This window comes from Phoca vitulina, unplaced genomic scaffold, assembly GCF_004348235.1.
Source record: "Phoca vitulina isolate PV1807 unplaced genomic scaffold, GSC_HSeal_1.0 scaffold13, whole genome shotgun sequence".
Taxonomy (NCBI): domain Eukaryota; kingdom Metazoa; phylum Chordata; class Mammalia; order Carnivora; family Phocidae; genus Phoca; species Phoca vitulina.
Genome location: NW_022589716.1, coordinates 2,867,736 through 2,890,731, shown reverse-complemented (window position 1 = coordinate 2,890,731; position 22,996 = coordinate 2,867,736). Strand labels below are relative to the sequence as shown.

General features: G+C 48.1%; 1 protein-coding gene across 2 annotated transcripts in view; it reads right to left on the bottom strand.

Moving 5' to 3' along the window:
• Positions 1-13,844, bottom strand: part of PGPEP1 (pyroglutamyl-peptidase I) — a 31,204-nt gene extending 17,360 nt beyond the window's left edge. The window contains exons 1-2 of one of the 2 annotated variants that reach the window (XM_032412483.1): positions 13,755-13,844; positions 11,700-11,752 (exon numbers count right to left, since the gene is read on the bottom strand). In XM_032412483.1, the coding sequence (XP_032268374.1) occupies positions 11,700-11,752; positions 13,755-13,788 (87 nt within the window). In that variant the 5' untranslated portion in view covers positions 13,789-13,844. The remainder of the gene's footprint in view (positions 1-11,699; positions 11,753-13,754) is intronic. The other variant, XM_032412484.1, reaches the window with a different exon arrangement.
• Between the last annotated feature and the right edge of the window lie 9,152 nt (positions 13,845-22,996).

Below are 22,996 nucleotides of genomic sequence, written 5' to 3'. Positions count from 1 at the left end.
AGAAAAATTAGCCCCACAATAAAGAACTATTCTGGTCCTGCCTTGCAAAACTTAACAGCAAGGCTGGAAAGGATCAAACTATATCCAGCAACTTAATTGTATCCCAGAACAAAGCTCAAGAACATGCAGAGGAAATTAAAAAGTATCCAGTGGGCCCCAAGGTGAAATTCACTAGGTCTGGCATTAAACTGAAACTTACCAGACAAGCAAAGAAGCAGAAAATTACAACCCATAATGAGGAGAAATATCAATTACTAGAAACAGGCCCAGAAACAACAGAGATGGTAGAATTAATTAATAGATAGACATTAAAACAGCAAATTTTAAAAATCCATATAGATCAAATCTGAAGCGCCCCCCCATCCGCAGTCTAGGTCTCATCCCCAGACTTCACAGGTAAGTACTGTTAACAGCACACACACCCATGCAGACCTATCTCCATCTATGATACATAGATGGAGGGGAAAAACTTTAGAATTTAGAAATGAATCTTCCCCTCTTCCCTAAGAAGAGACCCACCGCGCTTTTTTTTCTCTTAAAAATAAATCCAGGGGCTCCTGGGTGGCTCAGTTGGTTAAACGGCTGACTCTTGATTTTGGCTCAGGTCATGATCCCGGGGTCCTGGGATCGAGCCCTGCGTCAGGCTCCCTGCTCAGCGGGGAGCCTGCTTCTCCCTCTTCCTGTGGCTCCCCCTGCTTGTGCTCTCTCTCTCTCTCTCTGACAAATAAATAAATAAGATATTTTAGAAGGGAAGGGAAGGGAAGGGAAGGGAAGGGAAGGGAAGGGAAGGGAAGGGAAGGGAAGGGAAGGGAAGCAGGAAGCCATGGTCTGTATTAACTGCCTTACCTTTGGCTAGCTCCCTGAGCGCAGTCGCTAAAGGCATCCATTGTGCCAACATCAGGCTCTCAGGAGGATAAATGGCTGCTCTTAGGCGTCTGAGCACACTGTTCTCCACAGCCCAGGCTCTCCCCCTTGGAGATTCAGAATTTGGCTCCTTGCCAACCGTACTTCTTCATTCGTTGAAAGCTGGGAACTATCCAGATTCCAATTTTACATCCTACAGAACTTTCTGGAATTCCTCTCCCTGCCTTTTCTCCCCATCCTGATGGGAAATCTAAAACCTGCAGAGTTGATGCCCTCCACACACATACAAGTTACAGGAATTTCAAACTCACAACAGCCTGGCCAGGCCCGGATGTGTGAAGGCACCCAGTCTAGGGCCCTTCTCTGTTCCCTGGAATGATTAATCCTGTCTCTTTGTCAAGATCTTGACATGTGGGGGACACGAGGCTGTACAAACTTTTCAGTTTTCACTTCAAACTTTTCATTTTTCATTCCCCCCCCCCCCCGCCCCGAGAAAGTCATGCACTTGAAGGCAGAGAACACCTTTCTCCAGGCCCAGGGCTGGATGTCCTAGAACTTTCAGCTCTGTTTCCCCTATGGCACTACTAACATTTATTTAATATTTTCCTCAAATTCATTCACTTATTTTTTTCCCTTAAATGAATTTAGCCTCATCCCAAGTGACAATATCCTTGAAGTTATGGGACTTGATGTGCTATTTATATGTGTTTCTTCTAAAACACATTGTACCAAATACATAAGCACCATAATATTACCATGTTTGCCCTACATACAGTGTGCATGTGTGTGTGTGTGTTCTTTTCATGTATGAAATTCTTCAAAAACAATTTATGGTACTTCTCTCTTCCTCCAATAAAGTGTTTTTAAGTTATTCCTTTTAAAACTAACTCAAGTAATTTTTCTGAACACGGTATTTGAACTTTTTGCCTTCAGGCTAAAAACAACAAGAACTATAAGAAAATGCTTAGAGGCGCCTGGGTGGCTTAAGTGTCTGCCTTCGGCTCAGGTCATGATCCCAGGGTTCTGGGATCGAGTCCCATATCCGGCTCTCTGCTCGGTGGAGAGCCTGCTTCTCCTTCTCCCTCCGCCTGCCACTCCGCCTGCTTGTGCGCACTCTCTCTCTGTGTCAAATAAATAAATAAAAATCTTTAAAAAAAAGAAAATGCTTAATTTAAACAAGTAAGCTCTCTTTCTGGAGAAGCATAGGTTAGCAATTCTGTAATTCCTTTCTGTTCATTCTTGGATTGAGCAAAGGAGTGAGTGAGCTGAGAATCATGGGAGCAGGGATTCCCCGCTGTCAGAGGAGAAAGCCCTGAGGGTGGAAATAAAAAACACGGAAGCAAACCAGGTCTTGTTGGATTAGAATTGGAAGTATCTGGGGGTGCCTGGGTGGCTCAGTCGGTTAAGCGTCTGCCTTCGGCTCAGGTCATGATTCCAGGGTCCTGGGATCGAGCCCCGCATCAGGCTCCCTGCTCCTTGGGAAGCCTGCTTCTCCCTCTCCCACTCCCCCTGCTTGTGTTCCCTCTCTGGCTGTCTTTCTCTCTGTCAAATAAATAAAAAAATCTTTAAAAAAAAAAAAATTGCTAATTTCAAGGCTGGAGCAGGGAAAGAACGTGGTTGAACCTGGAGTTCCCATAGGACCCATCAGTTCCCCTCCAAGGTATATGTATACCTAAGAGAAATGAAAACCTACGTCCACACAAAAACTTGTATATGAGTGTCCATAGCGGCATTGTTCACAACAACTAGAAGGTGAAAAGAACCCAAATATCCATCAAAGGATGAATGACTAGTCAAAATGTGCTACGTCCATACAGTGGAATATTATTTGGCCATAAAAAGGAATGAAACTCTGACACACACACACACACACACACACACACACAACAGTGTGAATGAAGCTTGAAAACATGATGCTGAGTGAAAGAAGCCAGACATAAAAGGCTACATGTTGTATGATTCCATAGAAAATGTCCAGAACAGACAAATCCATAGACACAGAGAGTAACGCAGTCATTATCAGGCACTAGGGAATAAGAGGAATGGGGAGTGACAGTTAATGGCACGGGGTTTCTTCCTGGAGTGATGAAAATGTTCTGGAATTAGGGCGCCTGGGTGGCTCAGTTGGTTAAGCGACTGCCTTCGGCTCAGGTCATGATCCTGGAGTCCCAGGATCGAGTCCCGCATCGGGCTCCCTGCTCAGCAGGGAGTCTGCTTCTCCCTCTGACCCTCCTCCCTCTCATGCTCTCTGTCTCTCATTCTCTCTCTCTAAAATAAAAAAAAAAAATTAAAAAAAAAAAAAAAGAAAGAAAATGTTCTGGAATTAGATTAGTGGTGATGGTCATATAATTCTGTGAATATACTAAAAAAAAAAAACCACAAAATTATATATTTCAAAAGGGTGAATTTTATGGTATGTGATTATATTTCAATAAGATTATATCTTGGATTTTTTTAAAAAATGACATGAAGCACCTGACATCCAACAGTCAGGTACAAGTAAGAAAAGAAAAAAGAAAGGGATGCGTGATCAATGCAGTGAAGGAGCCTGGATGGGATCGTGGAACAGAAGAAGGACATTAGTGGGAAAAATCCATGAAACCTGGGGTGCCTGGGTGGCTCAGTCGTTAAGTGTCTGCCTTCGGCTCAGGTCATGATCCCAGGGTCCTGGGATCGAGCCTCTCATCAGGCTCTCTGCTCCGCGAGAAGCCTGCTTCTCCCTCTCCCACTCCCCCTGCTTGTGTTCCTGCTCTCGCTCTCTCTCTGTCAAATAAATAAATAAAATCTTTAAAAAAAAATCCATGAAACCTGAATAAAGTCCAGAGTTTAGTTATAGTAATGGAGCAGCGTTGGGTTCTTCATTTTGAGAAATGTAGTAGTTACGTAAGATGTTAACACCAGGGGAAATCAAGTGAGGCATATACAAGAACTCTTTGTATTCTCTTTGTAATCTTTCTAAATTCCTAATTTAATTTCTAAAATTATTCTGAAATAAAGTTGATTTACAAAAAGTGAGCCTAGAAACAAAAAAAGAAAGACATGCTCAGAGGACGATGGGGATACAGCAAAAGGACACAGGAGCTAGCCTGAAGGGGCTGCCATGAGCCAAGTCTGGGACAATTTGAACATCAAAATAGAGTAAGTGATTGTCACATATTGAGGACGGTAAGTATCCATGAGTCCACACAGATACAAACAGACTCCTAAAAGCAGAAGGTCATAAAAAATGTCAAAGGAAAGATGGAATTAGAAAACCACCATTTGGTAATCATCAACTAAAATACAACTGATTCAGGCAAGACTCACCAGGGGATGCTAAAAGGAGTGGGTGGAAGTCTAAAGAAGTATTTATATGGTTACAAAGTATCATGCTGTGAAGTATGTATATGTACAAAGTATCATATTACAGGATACTTTTCAATTCAAAGGGCAAGATAGTAATATTGTAGGAGAGAAATGCACCAGATCTCAGCTTTATTTAGGAAGTGATCAAGGTCAACAACACCAAACACAACACTTCAAAATCTGGTGCCTCCTGATACAATGCACCAAGAAGGACACACCACTTCTGTGGGATTCCTGCCAAAACCAACAGCCTCAGTGTAGTCATGAGGAAACATCAAACAAACCACACCAAAAGACACTACGAAGGAGTGAGCAGTTCCCAGCAAACATCATCATGTTTGACACAAAGAAAGACTGAGGAACTTTCCAGATTACAGGGGATTAAAGAGATGGAACAACTGAACACAACATATGATAGGATTTTCTTTATCATTAACAAATTAATGATTAAAGAATAATTTATTAATAATTAATTGATGAGTTATATTAATTAATATATAAATATATATTAACAAATAAATATTAATAAGGCAGTCGGTAAAATCTGAATAAGGGCTGTAGATTGTACAATTTTATCTATGTTAAATGAGTCTGATTTTAATCATTGTGCTGAGGCTGTGTTTTAGGAAATACACAATGAATTATTTAGGGACCAAGGGGTATCATGTCTGCAATTGACCTTTAAATGACTCAGAACAGGGGCTGGCTCAGTTGGTTAAGCATCTGCCTTTGGCTCAGGTCATGATCCCAGAGCCCTGGGATCGAGCCCCACATCTGGCTCTTTGCTCAGCGGGGAGCCTGCTTCTTCCTCTCTGCCTGCAGCTCCCCTTGCTTGTGCTCTCTCTTTTTCTCTCTCTCTGTCAAATAAATAAAATCTTTTTTATTTTATTTTATTTTTTTTATTTTTTATTTTTTTAGATTTATTTATTTATTTGAGAGAGCGAGAATGAGAGATAGAGAGAGCACATGAGAGGGGGGAGGGTTAGAGGGAGAAGCAGGCTCCTCGCCGAGCAGGGAGCCCGATGCGGGACTCGATCCAGGGACTCCAGGATCATGACCTGAGCCGAAGGCAGTCGCCCAACCAACTGAGCCACCCAGGCGCCCAAATCTTTTTTATTTATTTGACAGAAAGAGAGACAGCGAGAGCAGGAACACAAGCAGGGGGAGTGGGAGAGGGAGAAGCAGGCTTCCTGGTGAGCAGGGAGCCCGATGCGGGGCTCAATCCCAGACCCCGGGATCATGACCTGAACCGAAGGCAGACTTAACTACTGAGCCACCCAGGCGCCCCCAAATAAATAAAATCTTAAAAAAAAAGAAATAAAATAAATGACTCAGGACAGGGGCACCTGGCTGGCTCGGTGGGTAGAGCATGTGGCTCTTGATCTTGGGGTCATGAGTTCGAGCCCCATGCTGGGTGTAGAGACTGCTTAAATAAATAAACCATAATAAATAAATAAATAAATGACTTGGAACGGGCAATTCCTCAAACAATTAAACAACAGAATTATAATATGATCCAGCAATTCCATTTCTGGGTGTATATTCACAAGAATTGAAAGCAGGCTCTTAAAGAAATATTTGTATGCCTGTGTTCATAGTTTATAGTCACTATAGCTAAGACGTGGAAGCCACCCAAGTGTCTATCAATGGATGAATGGATAAGCAAAATGTGGTCTATCCATATGATGGATATTATTCAGTCTTAAAAAAGGAAAGAAAGTCTGACCCAGGCCACAACATGGATGAAGCGTGAGGACATTATGCTGACTGAAATCAGCCAGTTGCAAAAGGACAAACACTGTATGGTTCCACAGATGGGAGGTCCCTAGAGTTGACAAATTCATTACCGACAGAAGACAGAATGGAGGGGCTGGGGCTGAGGGAGGGGAACGGGGAGTTAGTGTTTAATGGGGACCGAGTGTGGGAAGATGGGAAAGTTCTGGAGAGGGATGGTGGTGATGGTTGCATGACAATGTGAATGTGCTTAATGCTGCCGAACTGTACACTTAAAAATGATTAAGATGGTAAATTTTGTTATACATATTTTACCACAATAAAATAAAATGATTTAGAAGTCAATTTTTTTTTTACATTATACTTATCTACCTAATTTATCCTTAGAGAAAGAGCAAATGTAATATAATGTTAACATTTGGGGAAATCTGGGTAGGAAAGGACTTCTCTGCCCTATTCTTTTTTTTTTTTAAGATTTTATTTATTTATTTGACAGAGAGAGACACAGCAAGAGAGGGAACACAACAGGGGGAGTGGGAGAGGGAGAAGCAGGCTTCCCGCAGAGCAGGGAGCCCGATGCGGGGCTCGATCCCAGGACCCTGGGATCATGACCTGAGCCGAAGGCAGACGCTTAACAACTGAGCCACCCAGGCGCCCCTTCTCTGCCCTATTCTTATAACTTGTCAAAATTTTTATTTCACTGGAATGAGAAGAAAGACAGTTGCTTCTTCTCCCCCCAGGGCTGGAAGAAGCCTCCAGGAAAGGCTTTCTCTGGCATGAGGTAAATAATCTCATCTATCTTTACACGCTCTCACTATGACTCCACTCTTTCTGACCCTCCCAACCCCCCACAACTCTAATTCCACCTCCCCCCTTTTATTTTCCTGTGGCCCTGGCAGACCTTTCTGGCAACAGAAAATATGTTAAAAGGCCAGGAATTAAAAGAATCCATCTCCCAGGCTTAAGGACTTAAAAGGATCACCTTTACTTGTTTGGGTCCAGCTGGGGACTTGTCCCTCAGTTGAGCCTACTGTCCACGGGTCAGGCCACCCACAAACCCAGGCGCTGCACTTGGTGAAACCACCTCTGTGGGCACGGGGGGCGGGGGGAAGGATGCTAACTCGATTAGTGACCAACCCAAGAAACCTTCTCTGGGGCACAATAACCACCGCCCCCACCCTGTGGTCACCATGACATGTGATGTGCGGGGGGTGCCTGGGTGGCTCAGTTGGTTAAGTGTCTGCCTTTGGCTCAGGTCATGATCCCAGCATCCTGGGATTGCATCCCACATCGGGCTCCCTGCTCAGGGAAGCCTGCTTCTCCCTCTCCCTCTGCCTGTCACTCCCCCTGCTTGCTCTCTCTCTCTCTCTCTCTCTCTGTCAAATAAATAAATAAAATCTTAAAAAAAAAACAAAACACGTGTGATGTGCCAAGGCTGGATGCCTGGCTTGGAACAGCAAACCCTCCCATGGATCCTCTCTGCCCGGCAGAATGGGAAGTCTGCGCTGAGCAACCTCACTTACCCAGGGCAAGTCAAGGGTTGTCCCCACTGGGTGATGTTCCTTTGAGCATTAGTGGGATGGCCACATGCCCACATCAGTTCTCAGTAGTAGGAAATGAGCTGACATAACCCAGAGGCCAGAGACTGAGTCACCTCCTTTTTTCAACTTTTTTTTTTTTTTTTTAAGTAGGCTCCATGCCTCATGTGGGGCTCGAACTCACGACTCTGAGATCAAGAGTCACATGCCCTACCGACTAGGCCAGCCAGGTGCCCTGTGAGTCACCTTCTTGTCCTCACCTTTGCTCCTCATGTCCTCTGGGTCCTCACCTATCCCCCCTCTCATCTGGGGAAAAAAAATCTAAACTAAGAAAACTGCCACCATAGGGACACCTGGGAGGCTCAGTGAGTTAAGCGTCTGCCTTTGGCTCAGGTCATGATCCCAGTGTCCTGGGATTGAGCCCTGCGTCAGGCTCCCAGCTCAGCGGGGGGCCTGTTTCTCCCTCTCCTACCCACTCGTACTCTCTCTCACTATCTCTGTCACTCTATCTCTTTCTCTCTCAAATAAAATTTTTAAAATTAAAAAAAAAAAAAAAGGTGCCTGGGTGGCTCAGTTGGTTAAGCGACTGCCTTTGGCTCAGGTCATGATCCTGGGGTCCTGGGATCAAGTCCCGGGATCGAGTCCCACATCGGGCTCCCTGCTTGGCGGGTAGTCTGTTTCTCCCTCTGGCCCTCCCCCCTCTTATGCTCTCTCTATCTCATTCTCTCTCTCAAATAAATAAATAAAATCTTTAAAAAAAAAAAACTGCCACCAAAAATATACCACCACCACCCACCCCGCTCCAACCCTGGCCCACAGCATTCCCACAGTCAGGCATCCACCTATTCACCAAAGACCCTGAAAGGAGCGTCCCTGTTGGTTCACTATTGAAGCCCCCCAATGCCAATGTGAGTGGGAGGAGGGGGTAAGTAGGGAAAGAGCCAGCTGCCCTTCCCACCACCAATTCAGGCTAGGCGAGAGCTGCCAGCACATGGGGGACACAGAGGCTGTGCCATTCTGTTCATTTGCAGCTTGAGACCAGTCAAAACTCATCTAAGCTGACTGAGGTCAGGACAGCAGCTGCCTCCGGGGCAGGGTGGGGGATGCTGGGGAAGAGATGGGGGGCAAGAGGGAACATAAGAGGTTGATGGAAATGTTCACCATCTTAACTGAAGCAGCAGTGACATGTGTATAAATACTCTTCACTGCAGTGACAGGGGGACTGAAGATCTGTATGTGTCACTTTATGCAAATTACAAGGCAATGGAGGGGAAGGAGCAAGCTATAAAGTTCAGCCGAAGTTATCAGAAGTGGGTGGCCTGTGATCTAGCTAAACTCTTGCCTCTGGGCACTTTCTCTTCCAACAGAGCTGGGCAGTTCTCCTGGGGGAGGAGGGGAGTGGCAGCATCCCCCAAGTCCCACGACGCTGCAGCGAGCGCAGCCGCCAAGCACACACCGTGAAAGGAACAGGGCTCATGCGCCCCAGACGGCGCATTGTCTACACCCCAGTCTACCTGACAAGACCCCGCCGCGAGGCCGCATCTGACCGATTCCCTTGACCCCACAACAAAGACCCCCTTTGTTCCCTGGTTAATATCCTTAGCAGGTCTGTCTAGACTCACTGTGGCAGTAATTGTCCCGTGATGTCACCAGGACCTGTGACCCAGCTCCTCCTTGCTGCGCTTGGGCAGGGAACACTCCAGACGGCCCCAAGCCAAGGGGGTCCCGGCCCTTGACACCCACCTGAGCCTCCTAGGAAGAGAGAGACCTGCAACCAGTGTCCCACATCCACCACCCTAGACCTGGGGGAGACAAGATGCTCCAAAAATGCAGTCCGTCCTGTGGGAGGTGCTTAGGGGCAGTGCCATGCTAGGGAATGATGAAAAGGGGTGCCCTCTGTCCCCCACACTCCCACCTCCCCAGTGTGGCTGGTGGAAAATAGTTCATTCTCCATTAGAGCACAAGTTTACCCAAGGCATGAAGAAAGAAGGTCAGATGAGAGAAAGGGACACAGGAGGTGGTGGGGACAGGAGAGAGAAGGGAGAGGGAAAGACAGAGACACAGAGAGATGGACAGAGAGAGAGATGGAGACATAAGGGAGAGAGACAGAGAGAGACCCACAGAAAGGCCAAATAAAACTGAAAGAGAGAGACACAAGGGGAGAGAGACAGAGAGGTGGAGAGAGATATGGAGACACAAGGGGAGAGAGGGAGAGACCAGAGGGAGGCTGATGGAGACAGAGAGACAGAGAAGGGGAGAGACAAGAGAAGTTAGCTGGTCCCTGAGAGAGGAGGGGTTCCTTCTACAGGTGACAGCTTGGGCTTCTGAAAAATCTATGGGGACAGGAAGTTAACTGCTGCTCACTCTGGGTAACAAAACTCCCATCTTCAGCTTGAGGTGATCAACTGCCACCTGCAACTCATGTCTGGATCACACCAAGAACACTCGAAGCCATATTTTCGTGAGGGATAGACTGGACCCATCCAATGGGACACCTTTTCATGTGCAAGTCTGTTTTATCCAGGTCAACTAAAACACACCAAGGGCAGCTCGCAGCAACCCCACAGATCCCGCAGACACTGTGCTGCGCACAAGGCACCAGACCCAAGCGCAACTCCATTGACGCCAAGTTCTAGAACAGGCGACACCCACAGCGGCAGAAAAAAAAGGAAAAGTCAGCAGAGATGTTTACACCTGGGGGGAAATAGCTATGAAGGGCCACAAGGAGCTTCTGTGATGAGAAAGGGGCCGGGAATGTTCTAGATCTTGATCCAGAGCCGGGTGGCACAGAGGTGAACATTCGTAAAATTTCATGGAGCTACACTGACGCGCTCGCTCAGAGTATGTTTGTGCAACTCCAGCTTTTTGTTTTGCTTTGGTTTTAAAGAGGAACAATCACATCTGGGAAGGTTGGTGTCTTCTTTTTATCCATGGAATGGTAGAGAATCCTCTCTTCTTGTTTCACAAGCTTGAGGAATAAAATGGAAAGTCTTCCGGAGGCGAGGTCTGGCAAGATGGGTGACCAAAATATAAGGGGTATTTCCCTTCCGGCAGCAGGATGAAAAAGCTGCCATCCTCCACCATCCGCATCCCAAAGCTCAGAGGGATTTCCAAAGATTGTTTAATTGATTTTTCTCCTATTTAGATGCAGATCATAGTGTCTGGGGCCCAGGAATTCAGACACACGGCTTTGTGTCCACTCAGCCCCGTGAAGGCTCCTGTCTGAAACTCGCACAAAGCCAGACACACAACGTCTTCAGAAACACGCTGTTTCCTTTTTGTCTGGGGCTCCAGGGAGCGGGTGCAAGGAGCAGAGCCTCCGACACGCTCCCATCTGCAGGGTCCTGGGGACCCCGTCCCTCTGTCCTGCTCACAAAGTGGGGTGAATTTTTTTTTAAAAGAAAAGTAGCCAAGATTTTGAGGTCTCTACTAGGGCTGATATAAAAGGTGGGGGGGATCCCCAAAACTAGGGGTTGACACATTGAGGTTTCAACTTGGATTTTTTTCCAAATTCAGGGCTCTGGAGTGAAAAGCAGGGGATGCTTTAAATCAAGCAGCTAATGGGCTAGGATTAACATGAGTTTGGCTCCAGTCTCTGCAGATCTGATTTATATAAGGAGAAAACGTTTCTCTCTTTCTCTCTCCCCATTGTTCCCGTCTGTCTCTCCAAATGCCCCATCTGACAAAGAAAGTGGAAGGCTTGCAGGCTGACAACCTGCTCAGGACAGTGGGAAAGACACCCCCCCCCCCCCCTTGCCCGTCTTCTCTCCCCCCGGCTGCTGGGAAGCAACAGTGAGGGTCACTATACCCTCTCTACAAGGTTAATACATCCACCAACATCCCTGCCTGGTCCCCCTAAACCTGGCTGGGGCATGGGGCACTTTTGAGTCACTGCCGCTCCAGTTTCCTGGCTGTGTGAACTCAGATAACTCTCCGGGGGCCTCAGTGGCCTAATCAGGAACGTGGGCACAAGAATGAGTACACCCAACCATGCAAAGTTTGTGAGGCAAATTCAGAGTGCTCGGTGCACAGCAAGCCAACAAGTGGAAGTTATACGGGTCATCATTTGGAAAGATGTGGATATCAGACTTATATGTTTTGCAGGAAGCTTCAAGGGAGCCGTTCTCTTCGTAGATTCCTTCCTCTCTTTGGTGCCATATATTTCCAGGGGGGGAGCCCAGCCCTGAGTCTGATTCCTACCCTCCAGATCTGAGTTACCTGGACTGCAATCCAGCTGGCGTTCACGGTGTGTTCTCCAAAAGGGCCAAATCCTGAAAGAGCAAACAGTAAAAGCAGCATGTTAACACCCAGTGACCTTTTCTAGCCTGCCCAGGGTTGGTTTGCTGCCTCCACCTGGCAGGACGGAACAGGGAATTTTGGCAGCTGCCTGCCACCAGGGCCAATGTCAGGGGCCTGGTCCCGCCATCTGGGGTACACCCAGGGCCCTTCAGAGCCCCCCACCCCCACTGCTCTTAACTGCTTTTAACTGTCCTTTCTTGTCTTCACCTTCACCCGACCCTCGTGCCTGGCAAGAGGCCAGTGGCCTCCTTTTGCCCCAGAAAGGGCTGGCCTTTTCCCTTCTCGATTTTTCCACTATCCCTGACCCCATCTATAATTATCTTATCACTGTCTTTGTGCAGGGCCTCTGTGCTCCGTGAATCACCACGAAGTGAGGAATGGCCCTTAAGGGAAAGGTGTGGGTGTCTCCCAGGCCAGACTGTCCAGACACCATCCTGCCAGGCTCCTCCCCACTTCTTGAACTCCAGGCCCCACTTACAAACTGAGAGAGTGGTCTGAGGATGCACTAAGTGTCCTGCATGCACTGTGGCCTTCAGCCTCACTGAATCCTCTTTCAGGCAAGGCTGTTTCTTGGACCCCTTTTACAGGAGCCGGACTAAGGCACAGACAGGGTGGAAACCGCTGCCTAGGGTCACACAGCGAGAAGGCAGAAGAGCTGGGATTCAAAACCAGACCCATGAGAGTACACAGCTCTTCTATTCTAATCACCCTGTCACCCTGCCTAGAAATGAACATCTCCAAGAGAGCCTGCCCTGGAAGTGTGGGTCACTCCGGCTGGACTGAGGGTCCCAGGTGGTGTCATGGCCCTGGGAGGGATGCTGTGCCTTGGAGGCAGGACCTCTCCACCCCTTCTCTTCTCCTGCATAGACTAAGTAGGAATCCCAGCTCAGCCACCTAGAAACAGGGTGACCTCTGTAAGCCTCAGTTTCCCCTGTGCAAAACGGAGATGGTACAGATGTAATGAATTCATGCAAGGAAAATGCCCAGTCCAGTGGCTGCCTGCAGAATCCAGCACTGGAGGAGCAAATAACCAGATACAGAAGGGCTGGTGGGCGGGGGGGGGGGGGGGGGGGGGGCGGCAGCAACTCCCCCCGCAATTACACACACCTGGTTAAGTGAGTGCCTTCTTCTACCTTCCTGGGAATTCCAGGATCAGCCTCACCCTCCCGAGGCCAGAAAACACTTGTGTGAACCTTAGCTGGATCTCCCACTCTGACCCCTCCAGACAGCGGGTCAAAATGACCCCCCAACCAGAGGCCCAGCGGAAGTTGATGCCCACGTGGCCCCGAGGCGGAGTCTTCTCGAGGAGGAATAGTTAGTTTCAGGGAGTTGGTGACAGCAGGGACGGGCTCACCCATAAACAGCCGGGGGCGGGGGGTGGGGTGGAGATTTTGACCCACACGGTCCTGGTGACAACAGGGAGAGCGGCCGGCCCCCCGAGGTCCCCCGACCTCCACCTGTTCTTGCCTCGGGAGAACAGCCCCCCATTAGCACAGGGCCGGGGGGGGGGCAGTGGCTGGCAGGAGGTTCATTGTCACTGGGGCACTTCCTGCCCGCAAATCGGCCTTTGTCCCCTGGGGCCGTGGGTGGGGACAGGCCCGACCTCGGGAGGGGCAGGGAGAAGTCAAGTCCTGCCCACCGGCCGGTCAGACGGAACAGACAGGTGCCCAGAGGACCACTGTCCTCACCCGGGGAAGGAAGGACGCCCGAGGGGCCTGTTCTACGCGGGGCACTTGACCGGACCCCCACACCCCTGCTTGCCCCGACCCCTGACAGTGCGACCATAGGGGCGCCCCTTCTCCACTTTCTACGTGTTGCGCCGACTGAGCTGGGCGATGACATCTTCCAAACCTGGGAGGACTTCTAGCACCTTCCCCTCCCGGGCCACCGCGCCTCTGCCAACCCTGCCGGCTCTGGAGCCGCCCAACCCGCCCCTGCCCGCGGTCGCTGTCGCCGCGGCCGCCATCAGCGTACCCGTCACCACCACCGCCTTCCTGGGCTGCTCCATGGCGGGTTCGGGCTGCGCCTCGGACCCGCTCTTGTCGGGACTGGCGAGTCGGCCGCCGCCCCCGCAGCCAGGACCCCGCGCCGCCCCGCCCCCGGCCCCGCCCCCGGCCCCGCCCCCAGCCGGGCCGCTCGGCGTGCGCGCCCCCGGGCCTGAGACGCAGCGTGCGCGCCCCGACCCCGACACTCACCCCCGGAAAGCCGGACTCCCCACCTTCTCCAAGCTCAGTTTCCCCACCTGTAAGATGGGGACAGTTCGTTTCGTACGACGTGGCCGCTTGAACTCAGTGAGTCAGGCGCTCCGACGAGCCGGTCATTTATTCCGCGTGTTCACTGAGTATTCACTGTCTGCCCACTCCTGGGAATTATCTGGCTCCCTCCTCCGCCACCTCCCTGTAAGACCCCGTTATTCACTACATTTTTTAGAGGAAGAACCTGAAGCATGCATGGTTCGTAGGGCCGCTCGACTAGAGCCTCCTGGAGTCAGAGAAGTGGCATGCCTGTGGGCCAGGAAGTTGAGAGGGGAACGGAATAAAGTGAAAACCCAGCACCACGTAAGGTGTTGCCGAAAAGTCTTCTACAGGCTCCCATGTTGCAAAGAAGGAGGCTGATGTGGCTCCACAGACCTCGGCCTCCCCTCTCTCCGTCTCCCCAACACTCATCTACTTCTAGCCCCAACAGTCCTTCAAGGGCCTAGTGGAGTCCCACCCCAGGGCCTTTGCACTTGCTGTTGCTTCTGCCTGGAGCATGCCCTGCAGGTTATCTGCAAACCTAGCTGCTTCTCTTCCTTCAGAGGTCAGCTGAACTTCACCTCTTCCTAGGGGTTCTACTTCCCCTACCTTCCGCCACCCCACCCCTCACCCTCTGTGAGTAGGTCCATCTCCTTTCCTTGCTTCATCCTCTTTGTAGCAGTGATCACACTCCATTATAGACACTGCTTTTCTGATTTGTTTCCCATTTTTTCTGACATAGGGATTAGGACTTCCAGGGCAAGGATGTGTCCCCATTACAGCCATGTCAATGCACCCAATATGTGTCTGGCATACAGTAGGTCACCCACTAATATTGATCAGAGACCAGAATTTCTCCAAATACAGCCAAAAAAATAAAGCTGAGTTTCTGGCCACATCATCAGAAAACAGGGCTAGACCTTGGACTTGGGTCACTGACATCTCATTCCAAGCAGCCTTGGCCTGGGATTAGCTAGGGTGCCAACTCAAGAGCCATCTGCCTCTGGCCCTGGCCTCGGAATACCCAGGGCAGAGTTCACTGGACTGGCCCGGAGCCCTGGTTTGTGAGCACAAACCAGAGGTCACATACTCAGTGGCTATTTTGGTCTCTGGCAGCTTCAGGTAGAATTCAGAAAATCTGAGAGCTGGCCTGCACCAGCTGTGGGAACAAGACCCAAACCAAGTGGGAGAAGAGAAAAGAACAAAAATCTCACCAAGGATCACGTTTCATAACTCCAATGTGTAATAAGTGTCTGCACATGTTGCTAGAAGCCAGGGTTGTGGAGGGAGGGAAACCACATCATTTTCCCTCATCCCACCATACAAAAGGGAGGAAGCATATATAACATCCAGAGTCAGTGCTGATGGGAAGAAACTGAGTCACACACTGCTGAGACTGGATGGGAGAAAGGCTCAGATACACAGGTAGCCCAAATCACACTCGGGCCCTGTCTGAGCACATCACTGGGGTTTTCTTTCTCAATCTCACAAAACCCTTCAAGGGAGGACTGTTCTTATCCCATTTTTTAAGTATGGAAACAGGCCCAGAGCAGCTCAGTCACTTGTCCCAGGATCACATATGGGAGGGACGGGGATCTGGAGCAGGAGTACATAAGTACATAGGCTTGTCCTTAGGGAGGACAAGCAACCCCCAAAATATCTCGACTGGCGCTTCCAAGGTCTGTGCTCAAGGATCTCCTTTGCAACAGTGGCAGGATAGATGAAGGAGCAGGGAGAAATAGAGGGCACCTTAAAAAAAAAAAAAGCAAGATGTGCGTGCCTGGGTGACTCAGTCTTTTAAGCGGCCAACTCTTGATTTTGGCTCAGGTCATGATCTCATGGGCCTGGGATCAAGCCCCACTTAGAACTCCATGCTCAGCAGGGAGTCTGCTTGAGGATTCTCTCTCTTCCTCTCCCTTTGCCTCTCCCCCTACTCACATGCACATTCATTCTCTCTCTTTCTCAAATAAATAAATCTTAAAAACAAAACAAGATGGTTACTTTGGAAAGACAAGTGCAATAAAGGGCTGCTACCACATGGAAAAGCTTGGCAGTTCCTCAAGAATTTCAACAAAGTTACTAGAGGACCAGCAATTCCACTCCTAGGTATAAACCCCAAATAATTGCAAATAGGTGTCAAACAAATACTTGTACGTGAATGTCCATGACACCATTCAGTTGCCAAAAGGTCAGTACAAACAAACGTCCATCAATGGATGAATGGGGAAACAAAATTGGTCCATCCAGGAATGGAATATTACTCAGCCATAAAAAAGAAGGGAGTTCTGATACACACATGGATGAACCTTGAAAATATCATGCCTACTGAAGGAAGCCAGTTACAAAAGGCCACAGGGTGTAGGATTCCACTTATATGAAACCTCCAGAACAGGGAAGTCCATAGAAACAGAAAGGAGATTAATGGTTGCCAGGGGTTGGGGGAGGAGGGCAGGGAGCGACTGCTCATGGGGATGGTGTTTGCTTTTGGGTGATGAAAATGTTCTGGAACTAGATAGAGGTGATGGTTGCACAACACGGTGAATGTATTTAATGCCAATGAATTGTACATTTTAAAATGGTTTTAGTGGTAAGTTTTATGTTATGTGCATTTTATCAGAAAGAAAGGAAGAAGAAAAGGAAGGAAGGAAGAGAGAGGGAGGGAGGGAGGAAGGAAGGAAGGAAGGAAGGAAGGAAGGAAGGAAGGAAGGAAGGGAGAAAAGAAGAGAAAGAAAAGAAAAGAAAAGAATAGAGGGGCTCCTGGCTGGCTCAGTCGGCAGAGCATGCAACTCTTGATCTCGGGGTCCTAAGCTCAAGCCCCAAGTTTGGTGTAGTTTTACTTTAAAAATAAATAAATAAATACAATATTAAAAAAAGAAAAAGAAAAGCCAGCGTGGAAGCATTTATGGAATGAAAAGCAAATGTAAAAGTTAGAAAGACAAACACAAATGTGTTTGCAAATGCAGAAAATATCTCAGGAAGGAAAAGCAAGAAATTGATAATACCTTTGAGGAGAGAACCAGGGTGGGGGTGTGTGTGAAAGTGGGGGCGGAGGGGGAACACTACCAATGCTTCTTGCACGCAGCACATACATCAACTACAGGGTTCCGCAGCTATCTGAAAGTAGAGCATTTCTGTGAAACCCGTAGTAAGCAGAGATGGCCAAGAAGCCATCAACATTCATTTATATGGAAAAAAGTTTGAGCATTCCCAGACCCCCCAAAATAACCTCTCTCAGGCTTTTCTGGTACCTGAGGACACGTCCTGTTAACGGATGCACAAAATAAGTCAAAATAAAACCCAGATGCTCACAGCCACAGTTCAATGCTCTGGCAGCTCGATGCTGGGATGCTGAGGGCAGTTCTCAGAGGAGGACCCTGGCTGCCTCTATCAGGACTTGCTGAAGAACAAACACTGAAGGCTAGCTTCACTTTTACCCTTTTCCTTAGAGCAGAAGTCCCTTCCGATTTCTTTCAGTTAGGGAAAACAGGTACTAATGTGTAGGTATTTTGTGAAATCAAGTGGGATAATGTGAACTTTTGAAATGTTGGGTATACCTCTGCTCAGAAATAAATACAATACAAAAACTTTTGCTTTTAAAAAATGCCACTAGGGATGCCTGGGTGGCTCAGTCAGTTAGGTGTCTGCCTTCGGCTCAGGTCCTGATCCAGGATCCTGGGATCGAGTCCCACATCGGGCTACTTGCTCAGCGGGGAGCCTGCTTCTCCCTCTGCCTGCCGCTCCCCCCTGATTGTGCTCTCTCTCTCTCTGACAAATAAGTAAATAAAATCTTTAAAAACAATGCCACTAGAGTGTTGTTGTTGTTTTTAGGGGGAGAGGGGGCAGAGGGAGAGAGAAAGCTTAAGCAGGCTCCCTGCCCAGCGCAGAGCCTGATGCCAGGCTCCATCTCACAACCCTGAGATCATGACCTGAGCTGAAATCAAGAGTCAGAACCTTAACTGACTAAGCCACCCAGGTGCCCCAGTGTTTTTTCTTTAATTGCGGTAAAATACACACAACATAAAATTTGCCGTTTTTAAGTGTACCGTTCAGTAGTGTTAAAAGAACATTCACGTTGTCATGCAACTAATCCTCAGAACTCTTTTCATCTTGTAAAACTAAAACTCTGTCCCCATTAAATGCTAATTCCCCATCCCCTGTCCCCCAGCCCACCATTCTACTTTCTGTCTCTATGAACATGGCTACCTTAGGGACCTCATATAAGTAGAATCTACAGTCTTTGTCTTTTTGTGATGGGCTACCGTATCCTCAAGGTTCACCCACGTTAGGGCATGGGTCAGAATTTCCTTCCTGTTTAAGGCTGATAATAAACCATTGTATGAATATACCACATTTAGTTTTTCCATTCATCTGCTCTTGGACACAGGTTGCTTCTCCCTTTTGGCCATTATGAATAGAGCTGCTATGAACATGAGTGTACAAATATCTCTTTGAGACCCTGCTTTCAATTCTTTTGGTCACTCAGCTTTTATAACTTCTTATTTTGAAATAGCTTAATAAGACTAATATAAAGTTGAAAAATATCGCATTTCCATGGTCCCTTAACTCAGCTTCCACCAGTGAAATGGTCTATCTTACTAAATTATTGTCAAACCAGAAATTGACATTGGTACAATGTAATAGACTCAGAAGCACACCTAGTTTCCCAGAGTTGTTGGAAGAAAAAAAAAAGTTTCATTTGTAAATAACTGTTTCTTTTAAAATGTTTATTCAAGGGGTGCCTGGGTGGCTCAGTCAGTTAGTTAAACGTGGCCTTTAGCTCAGGTGGTGATCCCAGGGTCCTGGGGTTGAACCCCATGTCAGGCTCCCTGCTTAGCAGGAAGCCTGCTTCTCCCTCTCCCTCCACCCTTACCCCCACTCATGCTCTCTCTCTCTCTCTCTCTCTGTCTCTTGCTCTCTCTCGAATAAAAAAATAAAATCTTTTTAAAAAATAAATAAAATGTTTATGAGATTTTCTTAGGGAGAGAATGGAAGACAGCAAATGTGGTGGTTAGAGCCAGTTGGCTTGACTTCAGATGCATGCCCTCAGATGAGTTACTTTCCCATTCCAAGCCTCAGTTTCCTCATCTGTAAAATGGGAATTACAGAGTGCGGGGGGTACTGGGAGTACTGGGAGGGAAGGTAAAGTCTAAAATAAGAGTATTAGCATGGATAGCAATGTGATCATACAGAATAGAACATCTTTTTTTTTTTTAATAGAATGAGATGTGTGTCTTTCCTTGTTGTTCATAACCTTAGCAGTCTTTTTTTCTTTTTAAGAGTCTATTTATTTGAGAGAGAGAGAGCGCCCAAGCAGGGGGAGAGGGAGGAGTCTCCCCACAGAGCAGGGAGCCCAACATGGGGCTCGAACCCAGGACCCTGAGGTCATGACCTGAGCCAAAAGCAGCCGCTTAACCGACTGAGCCACCCAGGTACCCCTCCCCCCCTTTTTAAACTAGGCTCCATGCTGGGCTTGGAGGCTTGAACTCACAAGCCTGAGATCAAGCCTGAGCTGAGATCAAGAGTCAAATGCCACCCAGGTGCCCCATGACCTTAGCAGCCTTGAGGAAGCCTGGCCAGGTGTCCTGCGGGATGCCCCCGATCTGGGTCTGTTTGATGTTCTTGTTGTGATTAGAACGGGGCTGTGGGTGTTTGGGGAAGACCACAGAAGTGAGACGCTCCTTTCATCTCATCACATCAGGGGTTCCTGACCTCCCCAACAATTTATCACAGAGGCGTAATCTGGATCACTCTGTGCCGGGGGTGTATGAGTTTCCTGAGGCTGCTGTAACAAATGACCACAGACTTGGTGGCTTAGAACAATGCAAATTTATTCTCTGAGAGTTCAAGAGGCCAGAAGTACAACATCAAGGTGTCATCAGGGCCACATTCCCTCTGGAGGCTCCAAGGGAGGATCCTTCTTTGTATCTTCCAGGTTCTGTGGGTTCCTTAGCTTATGGTTGCATGGCTCCAACCTCTTGTCTCTGTTTTCTCTGTGTTTCAAATTTCCCTCTGCCTTTCTCTTAGAAGGACATCAGTCATTGGGTTTTGGTTCCAGCCTAAACCCCAGACAATCTCATCTCAGATCCTTGACTTAAATCTGAAAAGACTCTTTTTTTCAAATAAGGCTGCATTCACAGGTTCTGGAGTTAGGACTTGGACATGTCTTTCGGGGCCAGCCATTCAGCCCACTGCGTGTGGTAACTGTCACAAGTCTCCACCACCAAGTCACTATTTCCCCCTTTCTCTACTCTATTCTTTGAAAGTGAGTCACTGAGCCCAGCCCACCCTTGGTGATGGTGGTGAGTTTACATATAATTTTTAATGAATGGAAAACATTCTGTCTAGTGGGTGAACCATAGCTTACTCAACAAGTCCACTGCTGTTCTTTCTGTTATTTTACAATTGGCAATATCACTGCAAGGCCTTGGCATAAAGTGTTTCCCTTCATTTGCAAGACCTCCTTAGTATAAAAGTTCAGAAATGGCTTACTGAGTTGAAGGGCATGACACGTTTAAGGACTTTGAGACATAATTGGCAGATAATGGCAATGTTTTCCCCCACTTTCTGCAGGATGAATCCAGCGTATACTTACAGCTACTATGTGGAAAAGGAGGTATGGTGTGAGCCCCTGGATCCAGCTATACCTGAAGGAAATATATATGTCTACCAATTTCACCATGATCTTGAGTCTTACAACCCCCCCCCTTTTTTAGTGGAGGGTAGGGTGTTTTGGTTAATTGGATAGGTACAGGGGCGCCTGGGTGGCTCAGATGGTTGGGCGTCTGCCTTCGGCTCAGGTCATGATCCCAGGGTTCTGGGATTGAGTCCCGCATCAGGCTCCCTGCTCCTTGGGAGCCTGCTTCTCCCTCTGCCTCTCTCTCTCTCTGTCTCTCTCTGTCTCTCATGAATAAATAAATAAAATCTTTATAAAAAAATTTGGTAGGTACATTGACCTGCACTCTTGAGGTTTCTGCTGTCAGAAATACAATTTAAAGTGGATTGGGAAAAATAGCATTATTGGTTCAAGGGATAAGGAAAGATGTGGATTTATGAAGCATCAGGTATGGCTGGGTCCAGGATTAAACAGGGCCAAGATTCTGAAGAGACAGCCGTGTCTGTACCTGATTCACATTACTCCAGCTCTGCAGTTTCAGAACCGCCCCAGGGAAGCTCTCTGACTGGTTGAGCCTGGGTCGTGTGTCCATGATGAGACGGGGGAAGGAACTGGACTGACAGTCGCAAACTGGCCCACGCAAACTCTCATATTTTTGTTTCTGCAAGTCAGAGCTGAGAAGGCTTAAGTGTGCAAGCAAGCAATGACAATGTGGCACAAACCAGGTAGTGATGAAAATGAGTGCAAGCTACTAAGGTTCAAAGTAAAGAGAAGGAATGATTAGATTTGGGGGGCAGTCATTGAAGTGCTCTCAGAACAGCTACGCATTAGTGCACATTATGCCAATTGCCAGGGACAGAGTCCAAACTCCAAGAGAATTAAGCAATAAAGGACAACTTTTTGGGCTCATATAAGTGGAAAGGCACGCCTTACAGCTTCAGGTATAGCTGGATCCAGGGGCTCACACCATGCCTCCTTTTCCACATAGTAGCCGTAAGTATACGCTGGATTCATCCTGCAGAAAGTTTCATCCAGAAAATCAATCCTAGGCTTTTACTATCTCACTTTTAACAACCTCCTCCAAGAGCGCTCTTCTGCCGCCTCAGTATCCCTCCCAAGGAAGACCTAATTGGCCTTGGTTGGTCACATGCTCCTCCTTTAACCAATCACTATGGCCAGGGCGATGGCCAACTCTGGCCACCCCTATGTTGGAAGGGCTGACAAAAACTGCAGTGACGCAGTCTGCCACACGGGGTCACCCAAGCAGAGTTTTCAAGGATGAAGAGGAGTTTGCTAATTGGGCAAAAGGAGAAACACTACACATAGAAGTCAAGAAAAGTCAGAAAAGTAGTGTACCAGCAGTGATTTTCTTCCTACTTGTGCCACCATGTGGATGTTGAGACAGTTCACTGTACCCTAGTTTCTGTTGTTTATAAATTAAGCAGCCTTCCTGGGTGGGTCAGTCAGTTAAGCGTCTGCCTTCAGCTCAGATCATGATCCCAGGGTCCTGGGATCCAGCCCTGCATCAGGCTACCTGCTCGGCAGGGAGTCTGCTTCTCCCTCTCCCTCTGCCTGCTGCTCCCCCTGCTTGTGCTCTCTCTCTCTCTGTCAAACAAATAAAATCTTTTAAAAAATAAAATAAATTAAGCAGCCTTTAGCATTGGCAAACAAGGCTTCGCTGGTCCCTCCAATCCTTCTAACCCAGTTGGCCTATCACTATTTAGCCACCTACCAGTGTCCAGCACACATCCCAGACCTCACCGGCACCCCTAAGAGCAGCCCTAAGCCAATGATAGATGGAACTTGAATAAATACCCCAGCTGCCCTAACCCTAGGTGGGACCACTACAAGATACCAGCTTTTATGCTGTCTCCATGAGATCTCCAGCTGGACTGATCTCCCGTTGCCTACTGTGTTGCCTACTCATTGGTGCCTCCTGCAGGGATCCTTCCCTCCCTTTCTCAGGTCTCCGCCTCCAGTGGGATCTTCTTGGGGTCACCCTCTGAATATACGCTGTGCCCTTGAGTCTTCATCTCAGGGTTGGTTTCTGGGAGCCCGAGGACCCTAAACTAAGACATGAAGGACAACTGTCAGTTCAGGGCTACCAGGTGCTTGGCACTTTATGTGGGTTCCACATTTGATCAATCTACACAGTAACCCTGGTTGGTAGAGATGATTCTTCCCGTTTTTAAGGAGGAGGAAAGGGAGAAACATGCCTGAGTCACTCAGCACATTTTTAGCAGAGCTGGGCACCCAGACCCCCCCTCTCTTCACCAGGTCCTGGAGGGGAAATTTTAGTGTCTAAAACCTTTCTGGTGGGAAGTAGCCGGGCCTATGGGTTCCCATCTTCTTCCGCCCAGGTCTCTGAG